General features: G+C 58.1%; 1 protein-coding gene across 8 annotated transcripts; it reads right to left on the bottom strand.

Moving 5' to 3' along the window:
- Nucleotides 1–502: 502 nt before the first annotated feature.
- SLC39A13 (solute carrier family 39 member 13) lies at nt 503–7894 on the bottom strand. Of its 8 annotated transcripts, none has more exons than XM_026004004.2 (10): nt 7768–7894; nt 6252–6560; nt 4474–4587; nt 4090–4229; nt 3620–3724; nt 3419–3508; nt 2601–2651; nt 2171–2303; nt 1862–1961; nt 503–1748 (listed from the first exon to the last, which is right to left on the bottom strand). In XM_026004004.2, the coding sequence occupies exons 2-10, from the start codon at nt 6550–6552 to the stop codon at nt 1673–1675; spliced, it is 1110 nt and encodes a 369-aa protein (XP_025859789.1). In that variant the 5' UTR covers nt 6553–6560; nt 7768–7894; the 3' UTR covers nt 503–1672. The 8 variants fall into 8 exon arrangements, with proteins under 8 accessions (XP_025859789.1, XP_025859793.1, XP_025859791.1 ...); XM_026004008.2 differs by having other exon boundaries at nt 2175–2303; XM_026004006.2 differs by having other exon boundaries at nt 4090–4214.
- Nucleotides 7895–24909: the final 17015 nt, after the last annotated feature.

Genomic DNA, 24909 nt, shown 5'->3' with positions numbered 1-24909 from the left:
TTTCTCCCTTTCTTGGGCTACCAGTGTGGGGAAGCAGCACCCCCCGGTGCCTGATGCTGCCTTTACACTCTGAGGAAGCCCGGATATGTGGAGTAAGGCTCCCATCAGCTTTTCAATTTCATTGAAGCACTGCTGGAGATGACTTTGTGAATGGCCCTCCCTTCCTTCGTTTACTCTGGGGAAAAGCCCCTAGCTCTTAAGTCTGTGGAGTAAGGACAGCCACTTTGGGGTGACGGCTGTGATGGCATAGCGCCAGCCTTGTAGTAGTGGACCACTAAGCTAGCGACAAGCCCGGTAGGGCACGAAAGGCTATGCCCTGTTCTAAGAAGCACTGCAAGGCTAAGCGTTCAGAGAAAGAGCTGGAGGATGGTGGGGGTGACAAGATGGGCCGGGTGGCTAGCTGAGTGGAGGGTGCCTCGCAGCCAGCAGCCTGGCTGGAGCAAGGGGCGCCCAGGAAAGCCCTGCCTGACCCTGGACTCGTGTGCACGAGAGAGGCAGCCTGTTTGTATATAATATTTATTTGTATCTCATCTATAGAATAGGTATTTACAGATAGAAACGAAACCACAGCAAAACTGCTGTAAACCCATTCAGACCCTCTTGATGGCTGCTTCTCAGAACGTTCACGGTTGAGCAGCAGGGCTGAGCCTGGCTGTGGCGTGGGCCAGCTGAGTTACCTGGGCGTCAGCCAAGGGAAATAGCTGGGGATTATGGCTTCAGCATTCTCCCAGAGCACATTCCTGAGTGCTGACAAGGCAGGGCCCTCGCCACCCCCAACTTACCCTCAGCGCAGCGGGACAGGAAAAGGGGCCTTGGCAGGGAGGGGCAGCCCCTGCCCACTCTTCCTGCCCCCGGGGTACCTCTCCTGGACCCAGGGTCCTGGCCCGAGCATCCCTGAGCTGGACCAGGAGGTCTCTCTAGCCCAGGGCTACTCACTGCCCTGCAGGCTGCTGTTTGGCAGCTGGAGGTGGCAAAAGCTGCGGGTGTTGCCAGGGTGCATTCACCAGGGGAGCAGGCGCTGGCCCAGGGCCGGCCGCCACGAGGAAAAGGTCTTGGAAGGCCTCTCCCAGCTCCACCCCTGGCAGGGTAGGGCTGTCAGTGCTGAGTGGGGCCAGGGGCTACGCGAGCACCCGCCTCTCCTTTCTTTGGCCTTAGAACTGGCAAAGGTTGGGCCAGGTAATGGACACAGCAGAGAAGGCTCCCTGGCCTGAGTCCTAGGCTGCCCGGGGCTCCATGCCTGAGGAGAGGCCAGGGACACCCCCCCTGGGCCCCAGGGGGAGACAGCTCGGGCTCCCTGGGGCCCTGGGCTCCTCAGGCTGTTCTCCCTCCCACTGTGGTCTGGATCAGGACCTGATCCTCCACTTGGGATGCTTCTGTTCCTCTGTTCACGGAAAAAATGCAGGATCACAGGGTGGCAAGGCGAGAAAACCACAGTGTGGCTGGGGGCAGGCGCGGGCATCGGGCCCTGGGCCCAGCGCATGATCACAGTGTTGGTCTCACACACAGCTCTGGTCACACGTGCACCTGTATGTGCACACACACACACACGGACACACACGTGCCATCCTCTCATCTGGTCAGAGGTGCGCTCTCAGGCACTCGCCCTCTGCCTCACACATAGTCACAGAGTGAATCCGAGTCTCTTATTGCTGTGGGGGGGCCTCGGGGACGGTCACTCCACGAAGAGCGAGAATAGCACCATCACCACAATGCCTGTGCAGAGCAGCAGCACCTGCTGCAGGGAGCGCCTGTGGGGAGAGGGGCCGGGTTCAGGGGGTGCTGAGGATGGGACAGTGCCCACAACCCTGCCCTCTTGAGCGCCCCAGGCCCCCAGCTGTGAGTGACGGTGAGGGTCACTCACCATGGGTCATCTTCCTCCAAGAGGTCAGGCAGCACGTTCACCAGGGCGATATAGAGAAAGCCGCCAGAGGTGAAGGGCAGGATCCAGGCCACCGTCTCTTCTGCAGCAGCAGGAGGAGAATTCCTGACTGGCTGGCAGCCCAGGGGAGCCCAGGGGAGCCCAGGGGAGCCGTGTGCATCGCACCCACTCCCCCAGGGTAGGCTTCGGGCAGATCCTGGCCTGGATACTGGGGTGGAACCACTGTGCCCTCTGGCTGGGGCCCCTCCTCCACTGACCACCACCTGCCGCCACCACCCACCACGCCCGTACCTACTCCCTTGGGGGACTGCGTACAGATGGCGAAGCAGGCGCCCAGCAGGCCCCCCAGTGCCGTTGAGAGCTGCAACTTGGCTGCGCTCCATCGGTCAAAGCCGGCCCGGAGCAGGATGGCAAAGTCGCCCACCTGAGGGGAGGTCCAGATGATCACTCTGGGCCCCAAAGGGTCAGGTATGGACCTGCACACCGAGCCCCCTGCACCAGCCCTGCTGCTGGGCCTCCCAGCCCTCATCCCCTAGGCTGGGACCCCACTCCCCCCAGGAGGCTGGAGCATGGCTGAGATGGTGGCTGCAGCCTGGTAGGCTGAGCAGCTCCAGGCCTCCAGAGCCTAGCCCCGAGGGCCACCACTGCTGGGCTTCCTACCCCACACCCCTCCCGAAGCCCCACACCCACACTGCCACCATGGAAAACCCCTGGCACACACCTCATGGGGGATCTCATGCAGAAGGATGGCCATGGTGGTCAGGAGCCCGATCTGCAGGGAAGGGAGTGTGTGGGGTTCTGGGCCAAGGGCCAGTCACCCACTTGTCCACTCATTCTACAAATATTTATTCTGCTAGGTGCTCTGACTGGACACCATCAGGCTACTGTGAATACAGCAGACAAGGAACCTGCCTTCACAGCTAACAGTCTGGAGTGGGGAGGCAAGGACTGAATGAACACGCAAAGAGCCACATGACTACACAGTGCCAGGTGCTGCGGGGGGGAAAAGGTGGGCCAGGTGGCAAGAGCACGAGTGACAGGGGTCTAATTTAGACGAGGGGTCAGCAGAGGCCTCTTTGAGGAAGTGCATGTCAGCTGAGGCCTAAAGAATAAGGAGCCAGGATTGCAAAGAGTGGGAGGAAGAACATTCCAGGCAGGCAGAGCAGTGTGAGATGGAGGCCATGAGGAGAAAAAGAGCTCAGCCAGTTCAAGAGGAGGCAGATCCCTAATGTCAGAAGCCAGAGGGAAGAAGTCAGTGAGCAGCATCTAGAAGCAGCCAGGGCCCAAGCCTAGCAGTCTGGCAGAGGTACGTAATCCCAGCAAGGAGTGTTTGCAGTTACAACAGCCCACTGGCTCAGAGCAAAGGCGGCCCCATTGTAGGAGCCCTCAGGCCTTCGGTGAGAGTGTTGGTGATGGAGGGAGTAGGAAGTGCACTGGCTGGAGGTGTATTTGGGAGGCAGAGCCAACTGGTCAACACAGGCACCATCACTCCCACCAGAAATGCTTGGGTCCCACCTGACACCCCCCGCCCCCACTCACCTTCTTGCTCACAAGGAAGCTGGCAGCGACAGCCAGCCCATGAGTGAAGTTATCTATGGTGTTGGCCAGCAGGTTGAGATAGCCACTGACCTGCGTGAGGGGAGAGGAAGCCAGACTGACCCAGGGGGGCAGGGCTCAGCTGGGCCTGCCACTTGGGAGGGAGCCGCCGTGGCAGGAGGGGGCCCTGAGGGGGCCACTCACTTTGATGGTCCGGACCACGGCACTCACGCCGGGCTCTGCAGCCGGCTGGGCCAGAGAGTGGCCTCCACTGAGTGCGGCGGCAGCAGCGGGATCTTTGCTGGGGGCCTAGGGCCAGGAGAAGGAGGGAGAGGGGACATTAGATGTTCCCCCATTCAGCCAGGGTAGACAGGAGGGGAGTGAGAGATGAGAAACAGACAGGGAACAGGCCTTTTGTCTAGCTAGACTTTTCTGCTGCTCGATCAGCTAGGTGCCCCCAGAATCAGCTGGCCCTCCACCTTCCCCACTGCTGTCACTAACAGCCTATGAGGACAAGCCACAGCAGGGGCCAATGTCGACACTCCCCAGATCTTCCCAGTTGCCCAGCCTCCCAGAGCCCCTTTTTCACGGCTCAACTCAGAAGCTGGGCCTCCAGGCCCTGGCCGCCACCTAACAGAGGCTGACCCATCCAGGCCCCGGGGTGTGGGGCTCACCTGGCTGGCCCCCTCCTTCTCCTTGCTGTCCAGGAACATCTTCTCCAAGGCCAGAAAGGTCAGGAAGCCAGCAATGACCCACAGTCCCAGCTGTTGTTGCTGCTGCAGGCTCTGCCCCTCACCACCTGCAGGGGGCAGCACTGACAGGCCAGGCCAAGCCAGGGCCACAGAAGGGGGGCCATTTGAAATGGGACCTAGTCAGGGGCAGTGATAGGGGAAACAGGCCTGGCTGGGGGGACTCCCACAGGGGGCCAGGTTGCTGGGGCCAGGACAAGTTCTCTGCCAGATGCCCAGAAGCCCTCTCCCAGTCATTCTGGCGGTGCAAGGTTGGCCTGGGCACTGGCTCCCTCTGCCCTCCTGCCCCCTGACTGTGGCCTCACTCACCAGGGCTGGCACTGCACGTGTAGGCCCACGCCTCGGGCAGCAGGTGGAGAAACACGTTGCCCAAAAGTCCCCCCAGGGCAAAGCTGAGCAGCTGCTTCAGGCGGCGGGCCCCAGCTATAAAATGGAGACACAGGGTTTGGGGGCTGACCCATCAGAGCCCCTGGCCAGCCTCTGCCCCACCCAGCTTACTGCATGCTGTGTTTTTCCAACCAGCCTGCAAGCCTCCAGAAGGTTGGACATGGCCTGCTGCCCTTCCCGGACCACTCCTACCCCTCAGGCCCAGCACAAGCTGGGTGCTCAGCAGGAAATATGTCACGCCCGCTGGATGACTGTGGGACCACCACCGCTTCATGCTTAGGAGACAGGGCTTGGGAGCCTGAAAGGCTCCCCAAACTACCAGCTGGTGACCCTGGGAAGGTTACTTCTGGAACTCAGTTTCCCCATCTGTAAACTGGGGGTGATTGTATCTGACAGGGACCTTGTGCAAATTAAACGATAATACACATGGCAGGTGTTCTCTAAGTGGGAGTCTCTTCTCAGCCACTGACACTCAGAAAAGCAGCAGAGATTTGGGGACTTTGGCAGACTTGCAGCATCCAGAGTTGGAAGTGCCCACTAGAGGCTATGTCCAAGCTCTCGGATTAATAGAGAAACAGGCCCAGAGGGCAGAGGCTGCTTGGGGGTCAGTGGGAATCCAGGGAAGCTGTAGCTTCCAGGCTGTGTAACCTCAACCTGGTCAAACAAGTCCTCTGGGCCTTGGCTTCCCCATTTCTGAAATGGAGCTAAAAATCCAAGTCCCCCCTACGCTGACCTCACAGGGACACCATCAGAGGGACTTTGGCAATGCACAGGCCATGACAGCAGGGCCCCCGAGGCTCTATTCACAGCTGTGGCATCATCCCTCAGCCCGGCATGAGGTACAGATGTGGTCATAACCATCTGCTGAACGAACAGTTCCCGAGTCTGCAGAAGCCCCTGGAGCATGCATTTCCAAGAGGTTCCTGGAGCCGGGGTCCAGGCCTACTTTGTTGCACTCTCCCATAGGGAAGCAGGCACCTGCATTTTTTGCAGCTACCATCTAGTCTTCTTCTGTTTCCATCACGACATGTCATGTGTGCACAGATGGTGCTCCCAGGTCCCTGCCCGTGGGGCTGGCCTGCCCCCAGCCTCTCATGTGTTCCCAGGGAAGGCTGACCCAGGGGCCCTTGCTGGGAGGGCTCTTTTGCATTATCAGCAGAGACTGAAGGGACAGAAGCAGCACTCTGTTCACCAGTACATGGCGGTGGCCAGCACGGGGCCTGTGAACACGCTGCCCTCTCCCCCCGCACCAGGCAGCCTTCTAAGTGCTCTAGTGGTGTGAGCTCCTTTCCTCTTCCTGGTAGTATCTGTGAGGTAGACACTAGTATTATCCCCATTTTTAAGGTTGGGAGCCTAAGGGTAAGTAATTTGCCCGATGCCACTCAGGCTGGTGAGTGGTGGAGCCAGGCGTGGAACCCAAGCAGCCTGGTGCCCAAGTTTCCAACCGCAATCTGTATTGTTTGTTGGTGAATGTTTGCTGACTTTTATTCTTTTGGAATCAACAAACGCACAAATGAACTAACAAATGAGCGTGGGGCACCCTGGTCTCACAGGACCAAGATGAGAAGTTATGTGCTCTGCCCCTGCCTTCCACCCCAGACATGCTGTCTCCTGGGGCGTGGGACCCCACTCTCCCAGGAAGAGCAGCAATGTTTTCCAATGCCACTGGCCACTCTGTGCGCCAGAGGAGGGTCACCTACCTTCTGAGCGCAGCATAGTCCCCATCTCCAGGGGAATCACCAGCAGTGGGAAGACCCCGCTGAGCCCCACCATGAGTGAGCCCAGGAGGGAGCAGATCCAGGTGTCCAGCCTCTCTCCACTCAGCAGGGCCCCCCAGGATTCGCTTTCCTTGGTGTCCAGGCGACAGGCAGCTGCAGGCCCCCGGTTCCGGAGGGCCTGCTGGGAACCCCCAGCCCCTCCCAGGAGCTCCAGGGCAAGAGCAGTGAAGAAGAGGAGCCTCTGGCCCGCCATGCCACAGCCAGGGCAGGGACATCCAGGCATGCCACGTGCTGGAAAACACAAAGGCCTCTTACGTGAGCTGTACCCTTGGCTGCGCACCTGCTTCGCAAACGTGGCATCTTGATCCTCCCCCCCGCCCCAGACAAGCGGCCACGGCATCCACTCCCCTGCTTGCCTTGCCCAGGGCCTCTGAATGGTGCAGAGCAAAGGGGCTCTACTCTTCCATACCCCACTCCCAAGGACCACACATTTTTTCCTCCTGAGCCTGCTCCAGACTGTGTCAGCATGTCTGCCTGGGGCTAAACTTTCCCTAATGACGGGGTGAGGCGCTGGCTGGGTTCCCTTCAGCCACCGGGAGGCCCAGCCCAGCCGGGTGTCTCTAGCTGCCAGGGGAGGCTCTGCCACTGGGACGTGCTCCAGGGAGGCTGACACCTCAGGGGACTGAGGCTGGCACTGTCTAGCCTGATGGGCATCCCTGGACGGTGCAGGTGGGGGAAGCAAGCGGCGGGGCTCGGGCAGAGCCATCGGAGCGTCTTCAGAGGCGGTGAGCCCCCCGGCCCCCGGTGCAGAGGCAGAGCACTCAGTGGGGAGCTGCCTCGCAGACGGGCTTTGGAGACCTGCCCTGAACTGTGCTCTGCACCTACAGCTTTGAGTGCCAGCAGGTCCCGAAGCCTCTCTCCCGCCTGTTTCCTCGGCTGCAGGATGAGGCAACTGCCTCCCTCACGGGCTGGGGAGATGAGAGGAGCTCCCCAGGGCAGGCGCCAGTGCCCGGCAGCGGGGATGCGCGAAGAGCCCTCCTTATATTGCAGGAGGCCCGGGGCCGGCGGGAGCAGGAAGGTTCCCAGCCACTGGATCACAGGACGTGGATGTGAGTCAACTAACCGAGAAGTTCAATCTGGAAACTCGGGCATGCGGTTGAAATGTGGTCTGCTCTGCCTCCTGTGACTGTGACCTTGAGCGGCGACGCCCCTGCCTCAGTTTCCTCACGCCCTGGCGGGGGTGGGAAGTCTCGACGGGAGACCCTGACCAAACCCGGGGCGCCCCAGGGGGGCCAGAGGCAGGACCGGGCCAGGCGGGACCTGGAGGCCGAGGGGGCACGCGGCGTTGCGGGGGGCCGGGGAGCGAGACGAGACGGAAAGGAGGAAAGCAAGGGGCGCCAGGGACAGCGGAGGCGGGGGCCGAGCGAGGAGCGCTGGGCAGCGACGCGCGGGGCGACAGGAGGGGGCTGAAGACCCCGAGCGGCGGGCGGTCACTCACCGAGCGGCGGCGGCGGCGACGGCGCTCCGGGCGGCCCCGGCCATCCAGCAGCGGCGCCGCGCCCCGCCCCGGGTCTGCCCCGCCCGCCCGCCCGGGCCTCCGGCCCCCAGCCCGGAGCCGCCCCCGCCGCGCGGCCACGTCACACGGGACCTGTCCGGAACCCGACGCGCCGCGCGCCGCGGGGTCGGGGGGGAGCGGCGGTCGCGGGGCGCTTCCGTCTCGCGGCCGTGGGGGACCCGGGAGGCCGGCGCACTTCCGCCCGGATGGACACTGGAGGGGGGCGGCGGGGAGGGCCGGGCGGAAGTGGGAGCCCCAGGGGCCCGGCGCTCAGCCGCGCGGCGCAGGGCGGGGACGGCGGCCCCGCAGGGACCGCGAGCGGCGGGGTGGCTGGGCTTGCGGGTCTGGCCGCCGCTTCCTTTCCCGGGGCCGCAGTCCCGCCCGCGGCCGCGCGGGGGCGCGCTGGGCTGCCAGGCGGCTCGCGCTGCCGGGAGCCGGGCCGGGCCGGGTGGGTTCCTGGCTCGGCTGCTCCTGCTCTGAGTCAAACGGGCCTGGCTCCTCCATGAACAAGGGAAAGGGGAAGTGCCTGCCGCAGGGAGGGGCCTAGCCCCGGGAACCTCAGAAGAGGGAATTTTATTCTTACTCATCGAATTATTTTTATGCTTTGGTTTTTCACTGGGAACCTCAGGCCTTTGTCTCCAGGGCTTGTAACCCTTTGGGGTCCAATGCATGTTGGCCTGACACCGCTGCCCGGAACCCCCAACCTGGGGGAGCTCTCCTCCCTTGTGCTTCCCTCCCCAGGAAGAAGCCAGGCCTGACCCCAGACTAGGGCAGCAAACAGTAGCCTTATTATAGCTACAGTGAGCAGCTATAGCTGAACCCTGCCGCGCGCCATTCAGGCCATTTGCACGGTCTCCCCGAGTCCTTTTATCCCACTGAGGTGCGTGCTGTTAGCCTGGCCGCACAACGGCACAGATGGCAGAGCCAGGTTTGAACCTGGGTGTCCTTGAACCCGGAGCATGTTACGTGATAGCACTTAGTCACTTCTAGGAGGTAGGAGTCTGGCTTGGAGGTTCCACTGGGAATCAGGCGAGGGTACAATATTCCCGATAGGGCATGTGGGTACTGGGGCAGAGACTGCCACGGGAGGGGGCATCCAAGCCTGTGACCCTGGTAGCTCCCGTCAACTGTCCTGTGTTGCTCTCGCCTCCTGGGGGCTCTGAGGACACGCTAGGCTCTCACATACTGCACCTGATGCCCTGTTGCACTTCAGACTCCGACGTCTGCCTTCATAGATCCCCAGCTCCTTCAGGTGGGATCAGCTTTCCTCTGAAAGCCTCTTGTCTGCCTCAGCACACCAGGCCCCTAGGCCTGTCAGAACGCCCTCCAGAGCCTGGCCCTGAGTTCTGCAGTGGAAGCCCTGGGTTGGTTTCTTTGCAAAGGGAGGAAACACTTGGGAATGCTGCTCTGGGATCTCAGTGATGCAAACCGCCCCCTCTCCAAACCCTGTATGCCCCCTCCCCAAACCCTGTATGCAAATCACTCAATCATAGGCAAAGCACTTCACAATATACAAATGATTTCACAATAACAGAGTCAGCATTCCCGCCTCTGGGGGCTGAGGGCTGCTGGCCACCAGCAAGAAGGTAGGCAAGACCCAGCCGGAAATGCCACTTGCTGCCTTCTCCTTGTCCTTTCCTCTAACCTGGCCTGGAATGTCCACCTTCAGACTCCCTAATAGAGTAAAGGAACAGGCACATTGGGGGGGAGGGGGCTCTAGAAGAGGACCATGAGCAGGGAGGAGCAGGTGGAAAGACATGGTAGGTGGACTGAAGTGTGGCTGTTAAAAACAGTGAATTAGATCTGCCAGGGGTTTCCAGGTATAGATGAGTGAGAAAAGAAAGATGCAGAAATGATTTATTTAATGTGATCTACTATTTTAAAATAATGACATAAGGGGGGGTGCCTGGGTGGCTCAGTCAGTTGGGCAGCAGGCTCTTAATCTCAGCTCAGGTCTTTTTTTTTTTTTTTAAGATTTTATTTATTTATTCATAAGAGACACAGAGAGAGAGAGGGAGAGACATAGGCAGAGGGAGAAGCAGGCTCCATGCAGGGAGCCCAATGTGGGACTCGATCCTGGGTCTCCAGGATCACACCCTTGGTGGAAGGCGGTACTAAACTGCTGAGCCACCCAGGCTGCCCATCAGCTCAGGTCTTAATCTCAGGGTTGTGAGTTCAATCCCTGTGTTGGGCTCCACACTGGGTATGGAGCCAACTAAAAGAAAAAAAAGACAAAAGAAACCCTGTATACGTGATTATAAGTATCAGTATATGAAGTCCATCTATAATTGTGAATAAATAATAATAGAATAGAAGATCATATAATGGGTGATAACATGGATTCCATGGTTGCGGGAGGAAAAAACATAAAAGGAAAAATTTTAAACAAATTAAAATGTATATGATCACATTTATGTAATTATGTAAAATTCATATTTATGCGTTGTGTGTATAAAATCTCACATATATATACATACACACATATATATTTTTATACATATATGCATGTGTGTGTGTGTGTGTGTAATGGCCTCCTAGCATTTTTGTTAAGACAGACAGATTATTGTACCAGATATCTTCCTGGAGTAAATTATTTGACTTCCTGGGGCACCTGGGCAGCTCAGGTCTTGATCTCAGGGTGGTGAGATTGAGCCCTGTGTCAGGATCCATGCTCAACTAAGAATCTGCTTGAGATTCTTTCCTCCTCCTTCTCCCTTCCCCTCTGCTCCCCCCTGCTGCTCACATGCATGCTCTCTCTCAAATAAACAAATAAGATCTTTTAAAAAAATTACTTGAAAAAAAATTACTTGATTTCCTATGCCTCAGTTTCCTCACCTGTAAAATGGATTACTGTATCAGATTGTCATGAGGAGTAAATGAATGAACATACGCAGAAGACTTAGAACTATGCCTGGTATGTGACAAGTTTTTTTTTTTTTAAGATTTTATTTATTGGGATCCCTGGGTGGCGCAGAGGTTTGGCGCCTGCCTTTGGCCCAGGGCGCGATCCTGGAGACCCGGGATCAAATCCCACGTCGGGCTCCCGCTGCATGGAGCCTGTTTCTCCCTCTGCCTATGTCTCTGCCCCTCTCTCTCTGTGTGACTATCATAAATAATAAATAAAAAATTAAAAAAAAAAAAAAGATTTTATTTATTTATTTATTTATTATAGACATAGAGAGAGGCAGAGACACAGGAGGAGAGAGAAGCAGGCTCCATGTTGGGAGCCTGACACGGGACTCGATCCCGGGACCCCAGGATCGCACCCTGGGCCAAAGGCAGGTGCCAAACCACTGAGCCACCCAGGGATCCCCTGGCATGTGACAAGTTCTGTTTAAGGATTAGATATTATAATTATTATTTATATGTGTGGAGACATGGGTATAAAGAAAATGTCTACATGGCCACCTGGGTGGCTCAGTTGGTTAAGCATTTGACTCTTGATTCCAGCTCAGGTCAGGTCATGATCTCAGGGTCAGGAGATGGAGCTCTGCACTGGTTATGGAGCCTGCTTAGCATGCTCTCTCTCCCTCTCCCTCTGCTTCTCCCAGTCCTCTAAATAAAAAGAAGAAAAAAAGAAAAAGAAAATGTTACAGCAATGAACAGATAAATTAGAGACGCAAGATGAGGACCATCCTCTCCTCTCCTTGTTGAACACAGATGAGTGTTTTCCAACACATTTATCAATTGGTTTGGAGGCCACGGGGACTTTCTGGGTTGAGGCACTGGGCAGATAAACTTTAGTAAGGGTGGATAAGCCTAGATGGTGCTTGGATCTAAGCTGCTGGGAGGCGGCTGGCTGGGGGTGGGGGCAGAGCTGCAGACCCATTTCTCTGACTTCACTGGGTCTGACTTCAACACATTCTTCCCGACTTTCGTATCTTTAGTGGGGGCTTTTTTCAGCAACCAGGTCTCAGCCCTCTATTCCAGAAGGTAGGACTGGCCCTGGGCCTGTCTACGAGGTGGTGGCTGCGAGCCCTCAAGGCCTGGCATTGTCAATGTTCTGACAACCTTCCCCACCTCTGGCAGCGCAGTGTTAGATGCTCCAGGCTGAGGGTTGATGCACACTTTTTCGGCTTCCAAAGTGTGGCCTTCTCCTCAGGGCTTCCCATGGGGTCCACAGGCTGGCAGCAACCTCTTGGAGAAAGGTATCTGAGGGAGCGCCTGCGTGGCTCAGCAGCTGACTCAGGGCGTGGTCATCCCGGGATCCAGTCCCATGTCAGGCTCCCCCCAGGAGCCTGCTTCTCCCTCTGCCTGCGTTTCTGCCTCTGTCTCTCATGAATAAATAAATAAATAAAATCTTTAAAAAAGAAAAGAAAAGTATCTGAGGCTCAGGGCAGTGATCACCTAGCTGAAATGAGGCTGCTCTTAAAACCGACTCAGGCTCCCCCTCTCCAAACCACACCTGCTGTTGGGGAACCGCTGACCTTAACCCTCTCTCCATTCTTCCTAGAGTAGCCTTGTTCCCTAGTGAGTTTCTGGGGTGCTTTCTCCCCCCAATCCTGAGCCCTGGCCAGATGATGCCCCAGCAACCCCAAAGCACCACCCCCTTCCCCTAGCAACCCTTTCTGGGAAGCCTATGTGCAGCCAAGCCTCACTACTTTCTGTCTGGTCTCTCTGCCTTTAGAACGCCCTTTAGAACCCCCCTCCCGCCTCCTGGCGGGCCTGGCCTGTTCTTCCCCTTCGGCCATCTGTTGATTGAAATCCAACACGTTTGCAAGGCTGCCCCTCCCTGAAGCCTCCTGGATCTGTCCAGGCTGAAAGGCCCTCCGTTTCGTGTGCCTTTGGGATTGTTAAACCCTGTCCTGCCTATGGCCCCCCTCCAATCCCTTGTGGGCTTCTGGAAAGAAAGACAAGCTCTTGCCTATACCCTGAATAAAAATCTGTCCATGAATTTAATGTCTTTCTTTCCCCTTCAGGAGTGCAAATGCAGATACTTCTGTAGTAGGCAGGCCATCTGGGCCTTTGCCAGGGAGTGGGGGATGGGGGGCTCTTTTTTTTGTTTTTTTGTTTTTTTTTTAATTTATGATAGTCACACTGAGAGAGAGAGAGAGAGAGAGAGAGAGAGAGAGAGAGAGAGGCAGAGACACAGGCAGAGGGAGAAGCAGGCTCCATGCTCTGGGAGCCCGATGTGGGACTCGATCCCAGGTCTCCAGGATTGTGCCCTGGACCAAATGCAGGCGCCAAACCGCTACACCACCCAGGGATCACATGGGGGGCGGGGGGCTCTTTTACTTAATTTATCTTTGATGTATTTGCTTACTTGTCACCCTTCCCCCATCCCATCTCCTGTCTCCTTGGGGGAACCTGAATTTTGTGATGATTAGTTTTCCTTTTTTTCTTTTCTTTTCTCCTTTCATTTATTGATTTATCCTTGAGAGACCTAGAGAGAGGCAGAGACACAGGCAGAGAGAGAAGCAGGTCCATGCAGGGAGCCTGATGTGGGATTCGATCCCGGGACTCCAGGATCATGCCCTGGGCCAAAGGCAGATGCTCAACTGCTGAGCCACCTATAGGCATCCCAGTTTTTTCTTTTAATGAAGAGTTTTCTCATATATTTGTATGCCTGGACAATATTGTCTGATTTGGCGCTTTTTATTTTTTAAGATTTTATTTTTTTTAGGATTTTATTTTTTTATTCATGAGAGACACAGAGAGAGAGACGCAAAGACATAGGCAGAGAGAGAGAAGCAGGCTCCACGCAGGGAACCCGACGTGGGACTTGATCCCAGGTCTCCAGGATCATGCCCTGGGCAGAAGGCAGGCTCTAAACCGCTGAGCCACCCAGGGATCTCCTGAAGATTTTATTTTTAAGTAATCACTACATCCAATGTGGAATTTGAACTTACAACCAAGATCAAGCATGCTCTACCAACTGAGCCAGCCAGGTACCCCTTGGCACTTTTTAAAATTGAGGAAAATAAAAAGTTGTCATAAGGTTTTCTTTTACATTATTCAGTGATTTTTACAATTGTTTTCATATAGGCCCTGCATAATTGCTATAAGTTTCAAGTATCTTACATTTTTGCAGATATTTTGAACAGGATATTTCCCACTACATTCTGGACGATTTATTGATAGCCCACAGGAAGGCAAATTATTTTTATGTATTCCTTTGATACCTGGTAAACCAACTACTTTTTTTTTTTTTTTTTTACCAGTTCTCATAATTTCTCAGACTTACTTTTAAGTCTTTTGTCATCTCCTAATAACAAAAGTATTAAAAGGAAGGAACCAACATTGCTATTTGTAGAGATATGTCTGGCTTGATTTGGAGCTTCACAGGAAGGATATTTGTTTTCTGGGACTGGCTTTTTCACTGAACATTATGGTACTAAGATTCACTCCTGTTATTATGTGAAATTGGCTCATTTGCTTGCTTAACCCCTGAACTGTGTGCCGCTGTGTGGATAAATCCGCTGTAACTGATTTACCCCCTCTCTTGTTGGTGGACTCGTGGGTTACTGGAGACTTTTGCTATTAAGGACAGCGCAGCTTTGAAAGCTCTTGCCCGGGGTCTCGGAGGACGCGCCAGGTCTCTCCGGATTTTACGCCCGTAGGGGTGGAGTGGGGTGGGTCGGCCGGGCCTCCGCTTTACAAGATAAGGCCAGATTGCTTTCTCCGGTGGTTACAGGGTTGCTGACTAGCGAGGCTCCGGGGATCGCGCGGCTCCACCTCTTCCAGCACACTTGGTGCCGCGCTGCTAATTTCGGCTCCGAGGAGTGTAAACAGCATCCCAGCGCGACGGCGCCGCAGTCCCCGCCTCGGTGCGCGGTGCGCGGTGCGCGGTGCGCGAGCGTCTCTCAGATGTTCAATGGACCCATGTGCTTCCTCTTCTTAAAAATGCCCGTTCACGTCTTTTCTCCGTTGTTTTCTGCCGGATTCGTTGCCCCCCGCCCCCGCGTCCCCTTATGCGCTCGCAAGAGTTCTTTATGTACTTCTGATGCTTAACTTTTGCCGGTTGCACGTGGCGGGCGTCTCCTCCGTTTTGTGGCTGGCTTTTCACTTTCCCCAAGGTGCCTCCACTTCTCTCTTCCCTCTCACATCTGTGCCAGGGGCGCCCATGGGCGTCGCTAGTGCGCGCGGGGGGGGGCTCGGGTCCCTCGGACCCGGGTGCAGACCGCCCCGCCGCCCCTCCTGCGCCCGGGGCTCCCGGGGCTCCCGGGGCTCCCGGGGCCCCCGCTCCTCCGCTCCTCTTCCCTCGCCGCCTCCCTCCCAGCTCGGGCCGGGGCGGCCCGCTTCGGGGAGCCCCGCGCCGCCCGGGACGGCGGCCTGGAGGCGGGAGGCGGCCTCGGCGCGGGAGCCCCGCCCCCCCGGAGTTATTGATCACTTCCGGCGCCTCACCTGGGGCCCGGCCCCTCTCCGCTCGGCCGGCTGCGCGGCGCTCCCCGGGGGCGGGGCGGGGCGGGGCGGGGCGGGGCTCCGCGGGCGGGGGCCGGGGGCCGGGGGCCGGGGGGCTGGGCGGGGGCGGAAGCTGCGCGAGCAGATAAGCGCCGAGGTCGGCGCTGCGGTGAGACAGTGCGGGACGCCGCCCCCCGCCCCCGCCCCCGCCCCCGCCCCCGGCCCCGGCCCCGGCCCGCGCCCCGCAGCCCCGGTTCCCCGCGCCCCCCAGCCCGGGCTCGGCATCCTGGGCGGGGACCCCGGGGCGCGGGGGCGGTGGGGCCGCGGGGCAGGGGGCTCGGCCCGCGCCTTCAGCTCCCAGCCTCATTTATCTCAGCTGGAAAGTGGGGGCAGGAGGAGATCCACTTACTCCACGGGGCTTGGAGACGGACCGGGCGCGAGCTGCCGAAAGCCCCCTGCGGCCGAGGCCTCCGTCAAGGGGGAGTACCCCGAGGCCTTCTCCCCGCCCCCGCTGGGCCCGCCCGCCGCTGGGCGTCCGCCTCCTGCCTCCACGGGGAAGCGGGTCTCACCTAAGGTCCCAGAGCCAGGGAGCGCGCTGCAAGTGGAGCCGAGGATGGACGGCGTCCCCCTGCCCCCAGCCTGGGGACAGAGCTAGGTTTCCTAGAGCCTGAGGCTTATACAATTTGAGGTCCTCGGTCAAGTCCCTGCTCCGCTGGTCGGGTATACTTGGACCCCCCCCCAAAAAAAATTGAGGTCCTCTTTAAGAAAAAGACTCCAAAATCACAATAGAGGATTGCTGAGGTCTCTCCCCGAGCCTTGGAAGGTGCCACAAGAGAGAAGCTCGAGTGGGGCCTCCCCCTTTCCTTGCCTCAGGGGCAGGTGCCCTGCAAGGACTTAATGCATCTCTCCCTGGGAGAGACTCAGACACCAGCATGGTTACAGGGTGCCGTGGCCCCAAACAAAATGGCTGGGGAACCGCCTGGAGGAGTCCCTGCTGCAGCTGGTCCCAACCCCTTGCGTGCCCAGGAAGCCATCCGCAAGCCCAACCCAAGAGCAAGGGCAGTCAGGCATTTGGGGACTGCACCACAGCTGGGCAGGGCCATCCAGTCATGGTTGAATTTGTCAGTCGGGCCCCTGGCCCGGTGAGTTGGCAGTGGCTGAGAACAACTGTTCCGAGGAGAGAAGGAAGGGGGACCTCTCTGCGGCTGTGCAAATGTGCCTGACTTGCAGTTACACAGGACTAGGGCTGTGTGACCTCGGGAAGACTCGTTCACCTCAGATTCCTCATCTGTAAAATGGGAATAATAATAATCGTACCAAGCTGCCAGAGCTGTTACGTGGCTGCATGAGACCATGCATGAAGAGGGGCTGAGCCGTTGGCTTTCAGAAACAAATTTCCCTTCTGTGAAATCTTCAGGCCAAGAGGCATTTTTCTTTCCATTTTGGGGATAAGTCCCTTGCTCAGGGGTGGTCTCTGTTGTAGAGCTGACATTAAAACCCGTGAGTGTCTGGCACCAGTGCCTTGCTTCTACCAGGGAACATTGCTCCCCTGGGACTTTCTCCCCAGAGAGTTAAGGGCCCCTGCTATAGGTGTGCATGCCCCAGACAGGGAACCAAGCGGAGCGTTCGATTCAGGAGATTGCTCACCTTTCTGACTTTTACGATGTCTCTGCTCTTGGGGGCACCCAAGGCTGGAACCTTTCCAACTCTGACATCCTACAACCTGGATCAGGAGATTCAAGAGACTCGTGATGGAAACAGAGCAGGGGGCGCTGAGAATAGGCCATGACCATGGGCGTGGGCAGCAGTGACACCCCAAAAGGCTCAGTCTTTTTCCAAACAAAGAGGTACTGCTTTGCCTCATGGTCTGTGCAGGATTTCCACCCGGTTAGCAGACAGATGAGAACAGATGAGTTCTCATCTCAGAGCTGCTCTTTTTCTGGCCAGCTGACCTTCCTCCCCTCTGAGCCTCGGTTTTTCCACATTTCAAATGCGGGGAAAATACCCGCAGTTACGTGTGTAAAGCGCCTAGGGGATGCCGCTGGTTGTTCAGATCGTTGCAGCTATCTGCAGATGGAAGTGGGGTGTTGCATGAGAGCAGGGGGTGTGTAAACAGCAGTGGGGAGTCCTGGCAGGGCGAGAGTTTGGGGCTCCAAGGTCTCGTCTCACGTCTCACGGAGGGAGTGCCTTGCAGTAGGGCTGGGAACCCCAGCTCTCACACTCTCCCAGATCAGGACAGGTCAGAGCTAGGCCAGGGGCCCTGTGGGTGCGGAGAAGAGGCAGGAGCAGAGGTTCTCACCCCACCTCAGGCAGGTGAAAAGGAAAGGAGGGAGGAAGTGGGTGCCTCTGGGAGGAGATGGGAGCAGTGGCCGCTGTGTGAGACAGGCCCCACCATCACCCTGGGGTCATTCCATGACCCTCTTTGTCTTTCTTTGCAGATTTGCAAGGTAGGCATTTTCCAAGTAGGGAACCTGAGTGGGAGGTGAGATCACCTGGCCAGGGGCAGGCGCTGCAGGCTGTCGGAGCTGTCTGGCCCTGCAGCCCAGACTCCCAACAGTCACAGCCACTTTCTTATCTTATCTGCCTGAAAAGGTTGTGAGTGAAGCAGCATGATCTCAGAGGCTCAGAGGGATCCCAGACCCTGCCACACTCCCCTCAACCTGAGCTACAGGCTGGCAGCTGTCTGGGAGACATCATCTGGAGACCAAGGCTGGGGAGAATGTGCTCCCAGGGAGAGCAGAGACCCCTGGTGAAAGGGAGTGAGCACACCGTCTCAGGAGGGCTTCAGGTGGAGACATCCCGAGTGTCGTCTACAATGCACCCCAGTGGCAGAGGGGCTGGAGGAGGCTCTGCTGGGTATCTGGGGGGCTTGGCTCATAGTGTCCTGGAAACTAGCTAAAATGTTTCCGAAATTCCTTATTTTATCTTACAAATTCATACAGATTTGCATCCTTCTTTTTAATATGTGAGCTCTCCCCCTGCCTTTTAAAAAAAGTGGCCCCGGGGGTGGGAGGAAAAAAAGAAAACGTTTCCCCTCTCCGTTTCTATGGTGAGTGGACACTTCAGGAAGACATGCTGGGGTGCAAACAGTGGCCCCCAGGCCCTGGGCCCTTGGGTCTGGTTGGAGAAGGTGCAGGAGCTGCGTTCAGGCCAGGGCCCTGCCTGCCCTCACAGTCTCGGGCTCTCCCCACCTCTGCTCTGTCCTGCCTCTTGCCTGGGTCCTCTGTCTCCTCTCACAGACGTTTGTCCAGCAGAGCCTGGCTGTCCCCCAGGAATTCCCAGAATGCCTCCCCCTCCCTTCATCTCTGTCATCCCTTTGTCCTGTCCAGACGAGCATTGCCGTCTTCAGCCCCACTCTGCTTCACAGCCTGACCGTTCACTCTAAACCAGCACACACCCCGGGGATTTCTGTGTACGTGAGGAGGAAACTGAGGCCCCAGCCCTAGCGGTACCTAACTTAGGGTGCTCAGCGAGAAGGGTTGTTGGGAGCCCAGGAGGCTCTGGGCAGGTGGGGTCCCTAGGCCTGAGGAGCCAGTGCCAGATCTGGGCCCTGGCCAGGGAGGCAGGAGGGAGGAGGGAAGGCCGTGGGGAGCCGGGGGCTGCTGCCTGGCAGGTCCCTGTGCCCAGGGTAGGGAAGTTTCTTATTTCTCCTGCTCTGACTTCCCCCTTTGATTTATTATAGCCATGAAATGCTCTGCTCTCTTCTCTTTTCCTTGCTGTCCCCAGGGCCGGAGGAGCACAGGCCTCCCCAGGCACGGGGCCTCAGCACTGCTGCACTCCCATCTCCTTCCAAGGGTTGAGGCCGGGTGGCCAGAAATGGGAGGTGAGTCGGGGCAGATGGGGTGGGATGAGGAAGGGCCCAGGTCTCCTAAGGGCCAGCCTGGGCAGGACCCCAGGGGCCAGCAGAGTCTGGGCTGGGAAGGGCTGGGGCTGGGCAGAGGGTGTGGCAGGTGTGGACTTGACAGCAGATGGCTCACTGGGGTCGTGGGGGTGGCGGGATCTAGGCCAACTGCCTCAGCGAGGCTTGGGGATCAGGCCCTGTCAGGTCTGAAGGTCAGGCACGGGGTCCCCCAGCACCAACGACCCGGTCAGAGAAATGGCTTCCCTCTGACCCCTGACCCCATAATCTGATTTATGGATGGCCAAAGCAGGCCCAGCCTAGGCTGGCCTGGGGTTGGGCTGAGAATCCAGAGTAAGGCATGAGGCCTGAACCCTAGGAGACTCCGGGCTCCTTAGGCCACCACTGGACATTCACCCTGTGGCCTGGCTCAGGCAAGTGAGGGCTGGAGTCTGTCTGTCCGGTTCTTTGGGCAGGCCTGGTGGCCAGAGCGTTTCTGCCCGCCACTGTGTGGTGCCTGTGGTAATGGGGCTGTTGGCGTTTTGCAATGGCCCGGGGGTGGGGAGGCTGCGCACACACGCTTCCTGTGGTGACTGGGCGCTTCCTGTTTTCTCAGGCGCCGGACTTGCTACTGCCGATGTGGAAACAGGGGCAGCTGTGGCCCCGGGCGGCTCTGGGCTGGGCACCCCGACCCTGCCCAGAGGGGCCTAAGAAGGCCTGCCATCTGAGGCCCCACACCTGGGCGGTGGGTGGCCTGAGGTGCCCGCCACTACCAGGTCCCCATCCTTCCCATCCCCAGAAGCTCTCACTGAGTGGAAGGGGCCAGGTGGGGCCATCATGCAAGGCCAGCCTGGGGCCTGGGAGGTCAGAGGTCCGGGGCTCAGGCTCTAGGCCAGGAGTCCAGGCGTGTAGTTTTGGTCTGAACTCTATCCTTTGCTCACTGAGGGGCTTTGGCCATCCCTGACCTACTCCAGGCTTTGGCTTCCTCTTTTGTGTAGTGATTGTGGCATCCATGATCTAAAATCTCTCACCCGTTTCTGCTCCAATTCTGACATCACCCTTGGATTTTATATTCCAAGAGCCTCTGCTTTGGGGGATAGACAAGCACTGAGGCTGGGTCCCTCAGAGCAGGGCTTAGCACAGGCCCTGACATGGAGGGCACTTGGAGAGACAAGGGAGGAGAGGGCCTGCCACGCAGGGGGCCACACTGGAACAAAGGTCAGAGGTAGGAAGGCCAGGGCCAGGTTTGGGAGACCAGGTGTTGATGGGACAGAATGGAAGGTGACAAAGTTGATCCAGGATGATGCAAAGTGGGAGGGAGATTTTAGGAATGTCTCTATTCCTGCAAAACTTGGGAAGGAGACTGACCCCCACCCCCCCGCCCTCCTATTCTTAGAAGAAAGATGAGTGAGTGGTCTTTTGGAGGGAGAGTGGGGGCAGGGCCAGGGCTTCCTGTCCAAACAGGAGCTGGGTACCATGTGGTCTGACAATGGGAGGCCCAGGAGGGACCCACATCATTCCTCCTGTGTCAGGTACCACCACTGGGGCCAGGCCACAGGAGCTGGCATTGCCTTCTTCCCGAATGCATCTTGTTTTTTTTTAAGCACGGCTATTGCGAGAAGGGGAGGGGAGATGACTTTGCTTCTTGTTGAGTTTGCTGACGGTGCCTGACCTCTGGAAGAAGAGTTTCTTTGCAGGAAGGCCAAGGCATGAGCCCCCTGGGAACTGACCAGTCCACTGACTGAGTTCAGATACCCTCTTGGTCTAGGAGGTCTTGAGATGCCCACCTTGCGAGTAGAATCCCTAAATCTCAAAGCTTTGATAATGCAGAAAGCACAAGGACTGGTTCCAGCCACAAAGGCCTTGGGGACCCCAAGAGCCCGAGGCCCGGACTGAGGGCCCTACTGGCCTGTCCCCTGCCTACTGGGCCAGCCCAAGTGCTGAGTTGGCGGCTCAGCAGCTGCTTCTGCCCACGGGGGCCCAGTTATAAATAAGCCCAATGTGGCCAAGTCATCAAGTTCTGTCCCAGCTGCATTACCTCAGTGACCACAGGTCCGGGCTGCCCAGGGCTGGGCCCACTGAACCTGCCCACCTGGGTGGAAAGCCAGGCCAGCCTCGAGGCCTCCTGGGGTCTTCACATCCAGAGTCTGAGCATCTGTGGCTACTCAGACCTGGGCCGCCCTGGACACAGGCCACAGAAGGGGCAGGGCCCATCCCGCCTGCACGGAGCCAGCAGCTATTTACAAACCGAAACCAGGAGAAACGAAGTGGCTGCGGGCGAAGTGGCTCCAGGCCCCCAGCCCCCACTCCCACTCCATCCCCAGCAGCCCCATCCCCCTCTCCCCATGGCTTCCTCTTTCCTTCCCCAACACCGCTCCCCACCTCCCACTGCCCAGCCCGCTAGTCTGGACAACCTGCCAACCCCTCACGGTCACCCCCAAGCCCACAGGCCCTGGCCAGCAGGTCCCCTTCTCCTCTTCACCCCCAGGACCCCAACAGCCTGGACTGGCTGGAGCGGCCCCTCCCACACGGGCCCAGCCCACTTGGGCCTGCCCGAGGCCCATTCCCACACTTCTCGGTTCCCCTTCGTGCTTGGAAAAGCTCCAGCGCCAATGGCCGCTACCACAATGCCCATCCCTCCTGAGGAAGGCTTCCTCAGGCACCCTGAACCTCCCCCTGAGCCCAGGGGTACTCTGGGCTCCTGGGGACTCCAGACAGCGTTTTTCTGGACCGGAGGACCCTGCCACTCCTCTCCTCCAGCAGAGTTTCCACTCACTCTCTGGGCTGGTGTGGGGCACAGGACCTCAGGGGCGCAGAGCTGACTGGGACAGGCTGACACCAGGCCTGAGGCCACAGCACACCCTGCTCCGAGGACAGACAACCGGTAACAGGATCAACACTCCTTACTAGGAACAGATGAACCTGTCACGTTGGTGTGGAGGTTTACAGTTGACACCATCAGTTCTTTCTGTCCCCAGAACAAGCCTATGCCACCACCTCTGTCACTAAGTGGAAGCCAAAGCTCAGAGGCGAAGCCGTGCATACAAGGCCACGCAGCTTGAAAGTGTCTGGATTGAGATTCGACACCTGTCCCCTTCCCTCCCTGACTGCCTCTTGTGACCCCATCTCCCTGGTCGTGCAACGGAAGTCTCCTAGCACTGTGACAAGGGCAAGAGCAGGCCTGGCCTGGTGCTTGAGAGGGAAGCAGGCTTTGGACAGCACAGTTGTCAGATGGCCACCCCTGGCCGGGCTGTCAGGGCCTAGTGCCCCTGCCCGACTCTGAGGGAAGAATGCCTGCCCGGTTTCTTCTCTCCTGCCAAGTCCCAGCTGAGGCAAAAGCCCAAGCCCGAACCCCACTCAGCCAGAGCCAGCTGGCTGCTTGAGTTTCTCCCAACTTCTCTGAGCCTTCAGGGTCATTTTCATTTCATAGCCACCAAGCCCCTTCTTGGTGCCAGCTCTGTGCTGGGGGCAAGCTGTCTCTGAAGCTAGGATTTGGCCCCTGGCCATAGTCCCGTGGAGAAGACAGTTGAGTTCTAGGATTCTGAGAGCTCCCAGAAGGAAACGGAGACCTTGGGACAGGGAAAGGGAGAGATGGTGCTTCCTAGGGTGGGAAGGGGTATCACTGGGGATGGGACCCGAAGGACAGGGACAAGTTCCCCAGAAAAAGCATGGGGACAGACTCTCATGCTGAGTCACACCCCTATGCTTTGGTGCCAGTGGTTCCCACGGCCTGAGTGCCCTTCCTTCCTCTGGGCCCGGAAAACTCCTACCCATCCCTCAGGGCCCATGGGCACAGCATAGAATGACCAGGCCTGGCCTGGTCTGGTGGCCCCTCACCTCCCTTCTCCCACCCAGGGCCTAAGCGGAGCCTGCGGCCAGGCGTCTTTGGTCACGACACCCTCGCCAGCCCCACCCGGGCGGGTGTCTGCTCCCGGTCTCCAGCCCCCGCCGTCCCCTGCTCCGAAAAGCACCATTTCCCTTTTCTGGGTGACCACACGCCATGCACAGGGAATTTCCAATGCAGCCTGCGGAGCCTCTGATTCACTCAGGCCCCTCATGCAGTTAACTCCTTCCAGGCACCGTGCCCTCTGCTCCGTAGCCCAGGCTGCCCCTACCCCCACCTGAGTGAAACCCCCGGGTGGCCTCACCTTGGCCTTGGGGCTCACAGCTTGGAAGTCAAAGTTGCCCCCCACCACTCCTCCACCAGGGCCCTCCCGTCATGGGCACTGACACCCCTTCCCCAGGACTCGGCACACACACTGGGCAGCTCTGGGCTGAGAGCACAGGCTTTGGGTCTGGTCCTGAGTCCGGCCCCCTCTACTCTGTGACCTGGAGGATACCTGTGCTGAGCCCCATTCCTCCCTGTGAAATGGAGACCGTCCCTGTCCTCTAGCCTTGCCCTAGAGGTCCAATGTGCTTGGGCCACGATGGTGGCCGTGTGATTACTACCTTTCCTTCTTCTTTCACAGGGTCCCTGCTCCCGACCTGGGCCCCCTTTTGGTCTGGCTTTCTCTTCCTGGGAGCTGGTTGCCCACACAGGGAGGGTGAGAAGTGCTATGGGGCAGAGGAGGGAGGGGCGCAGCTATCTTGGGGTTCGCCTCCAACAGCTCCCCTGCTCCCCGCATTTCTGTTTTCCCAAAGAGGGTAAAGGGAGGGGAGCTCTGCTAGGATGATGAGCCTTCAGGGCCAGGTCTGAGCCTTCGTCCCTCTGGAGGGACACCGGGCATGCACTTTGCACAGGAACATCATACCTCCTATCTCACTGAATTCTCACAACCCTGTGAGGTGCTGGCTATGATTGCCCCCATTTTACAGATGGGGACACTGAGGCTCTGAGAAGTGACTTGCCCTCAGCCACACAGAGGATGAAGAACAGGGACAGGATTCATATCAAGGTCTCCAGAGCCACCCTCCTAACCTCCACAGGGCTCAGTTAAAGGTGTGTGGAGGCCAGTGAGGGAAATGGGCACTAAATGAACCCCTTCTGTATGTCAGGTAAAGACTTACACAGATTATCTCTTTCTGTCCTTTGAACAATTCTGGGAGGTGGGTCCTGTTGGTCCCTCTATAGAACTGAGTTGTCTGAGCTTCCTTGAGGGGAAGGAACTTGAGGCCTTGAAGAACAGAGGCCACCCAGCCAGCGGTGGGGAAGGATCCAGGGGTACCTAGATAGAAGTCGGTGACAGGGGCTCCATAGAGGACTGGGCTTATGCCTGCAGGGGAAGCCATCCTGTCCTCAGTGAGCGAGTAGGGCAGAGGTGGTGGGGGGTGCTGCCCGTGGTGAGCAGAAGGAAGTCGCTGTGGGTGGCGGTGGGTTTGAGGTGCCGGAGTCTGAGTGATGTGGCCAGGAGGTAAGCTCCCAGTCTGCAGGCCTGGTCAGCAGGAGACAGGGGTGAGGAGGGGTGGCCGAGATTCAAGCTTTAGAAGAAGTCGGGCTACTCTGGAGAGCTGTGCCTCTTGGCTTCTGGGGCTGGGGCGCTAAGGATGGTGGGGGCGGGAGTGCTGGTACAGAGTAAGAGGAGAGATGGGGTTGGGGGGAGCTGGGGAGAGATGGAGGTAAACAAGAGGGGTGTGTCTAGGGGGGCACCCTGGAGGAGGAGAGGCCTGTGAGAACTGAGGCTTTGGGTGTGGAGGGATGGGCCTATGAGCAAGGCCTGGGAGATTGAGAAAGAGGTTCTGGGAATGTTGGGTAGTCTCTTTTGGCTGGAGGTGGGGCTGGGGCTGGTCCATGTGGGTGGGGGAGGGGGGCAAGATGGGCTGACCCTGGGATCCTGGGTATCGGGGGCTCTAGCAGAGGTCTCGGAGCTTTAGACTGCAGCCTGTGGACAAGCAAGAACTAAGGAAGATTTTTAGGTCGGGAAATACCCATGGGAGAAACTTGAAGGGACAGTGGCCCCAGAGCCACG

Source organism: Vulpes vulpes, chromosome 5, assembly GCF_048418805.1.
Source record: "Vulpes vulpes isolate BD-2025 chromosome 5, VulVul3, whole genome shotgun sequence".
Lineage (NCBI taxonomy): Eukaryota > Metazoa > Chordata > Mammalia > Carnivora > Canidae > Vulpes > Vulpes vulpes.
This window is presented reverse-complemented; position numbering and strand designations above follow the sequence as displayed.

Coding starts and splice junctions, on each gene's coding strand:
- SLC39A13 (XM_026004004.2), bottom strand. CDS start 6,552: ATGCCTGGATGTCCCTGCCCTGGCTGTGGCATGGCGGGCCAGAGGCTC. Junction 3,509..3,619: donor CCGTGGTCCGGACCATCAAA/GTGAGTGGCCCC, acceptor CCCCTCACGCAG/GTCAGTGGCTATCTCAACCT. Junction 1,749..1,861: donor TTGGAGGAAGATGACCCATG/GTGAGTGACCCT, acceptor CTCTCCCCACAG/GCGCTCCCTGCAGCAGGTGC.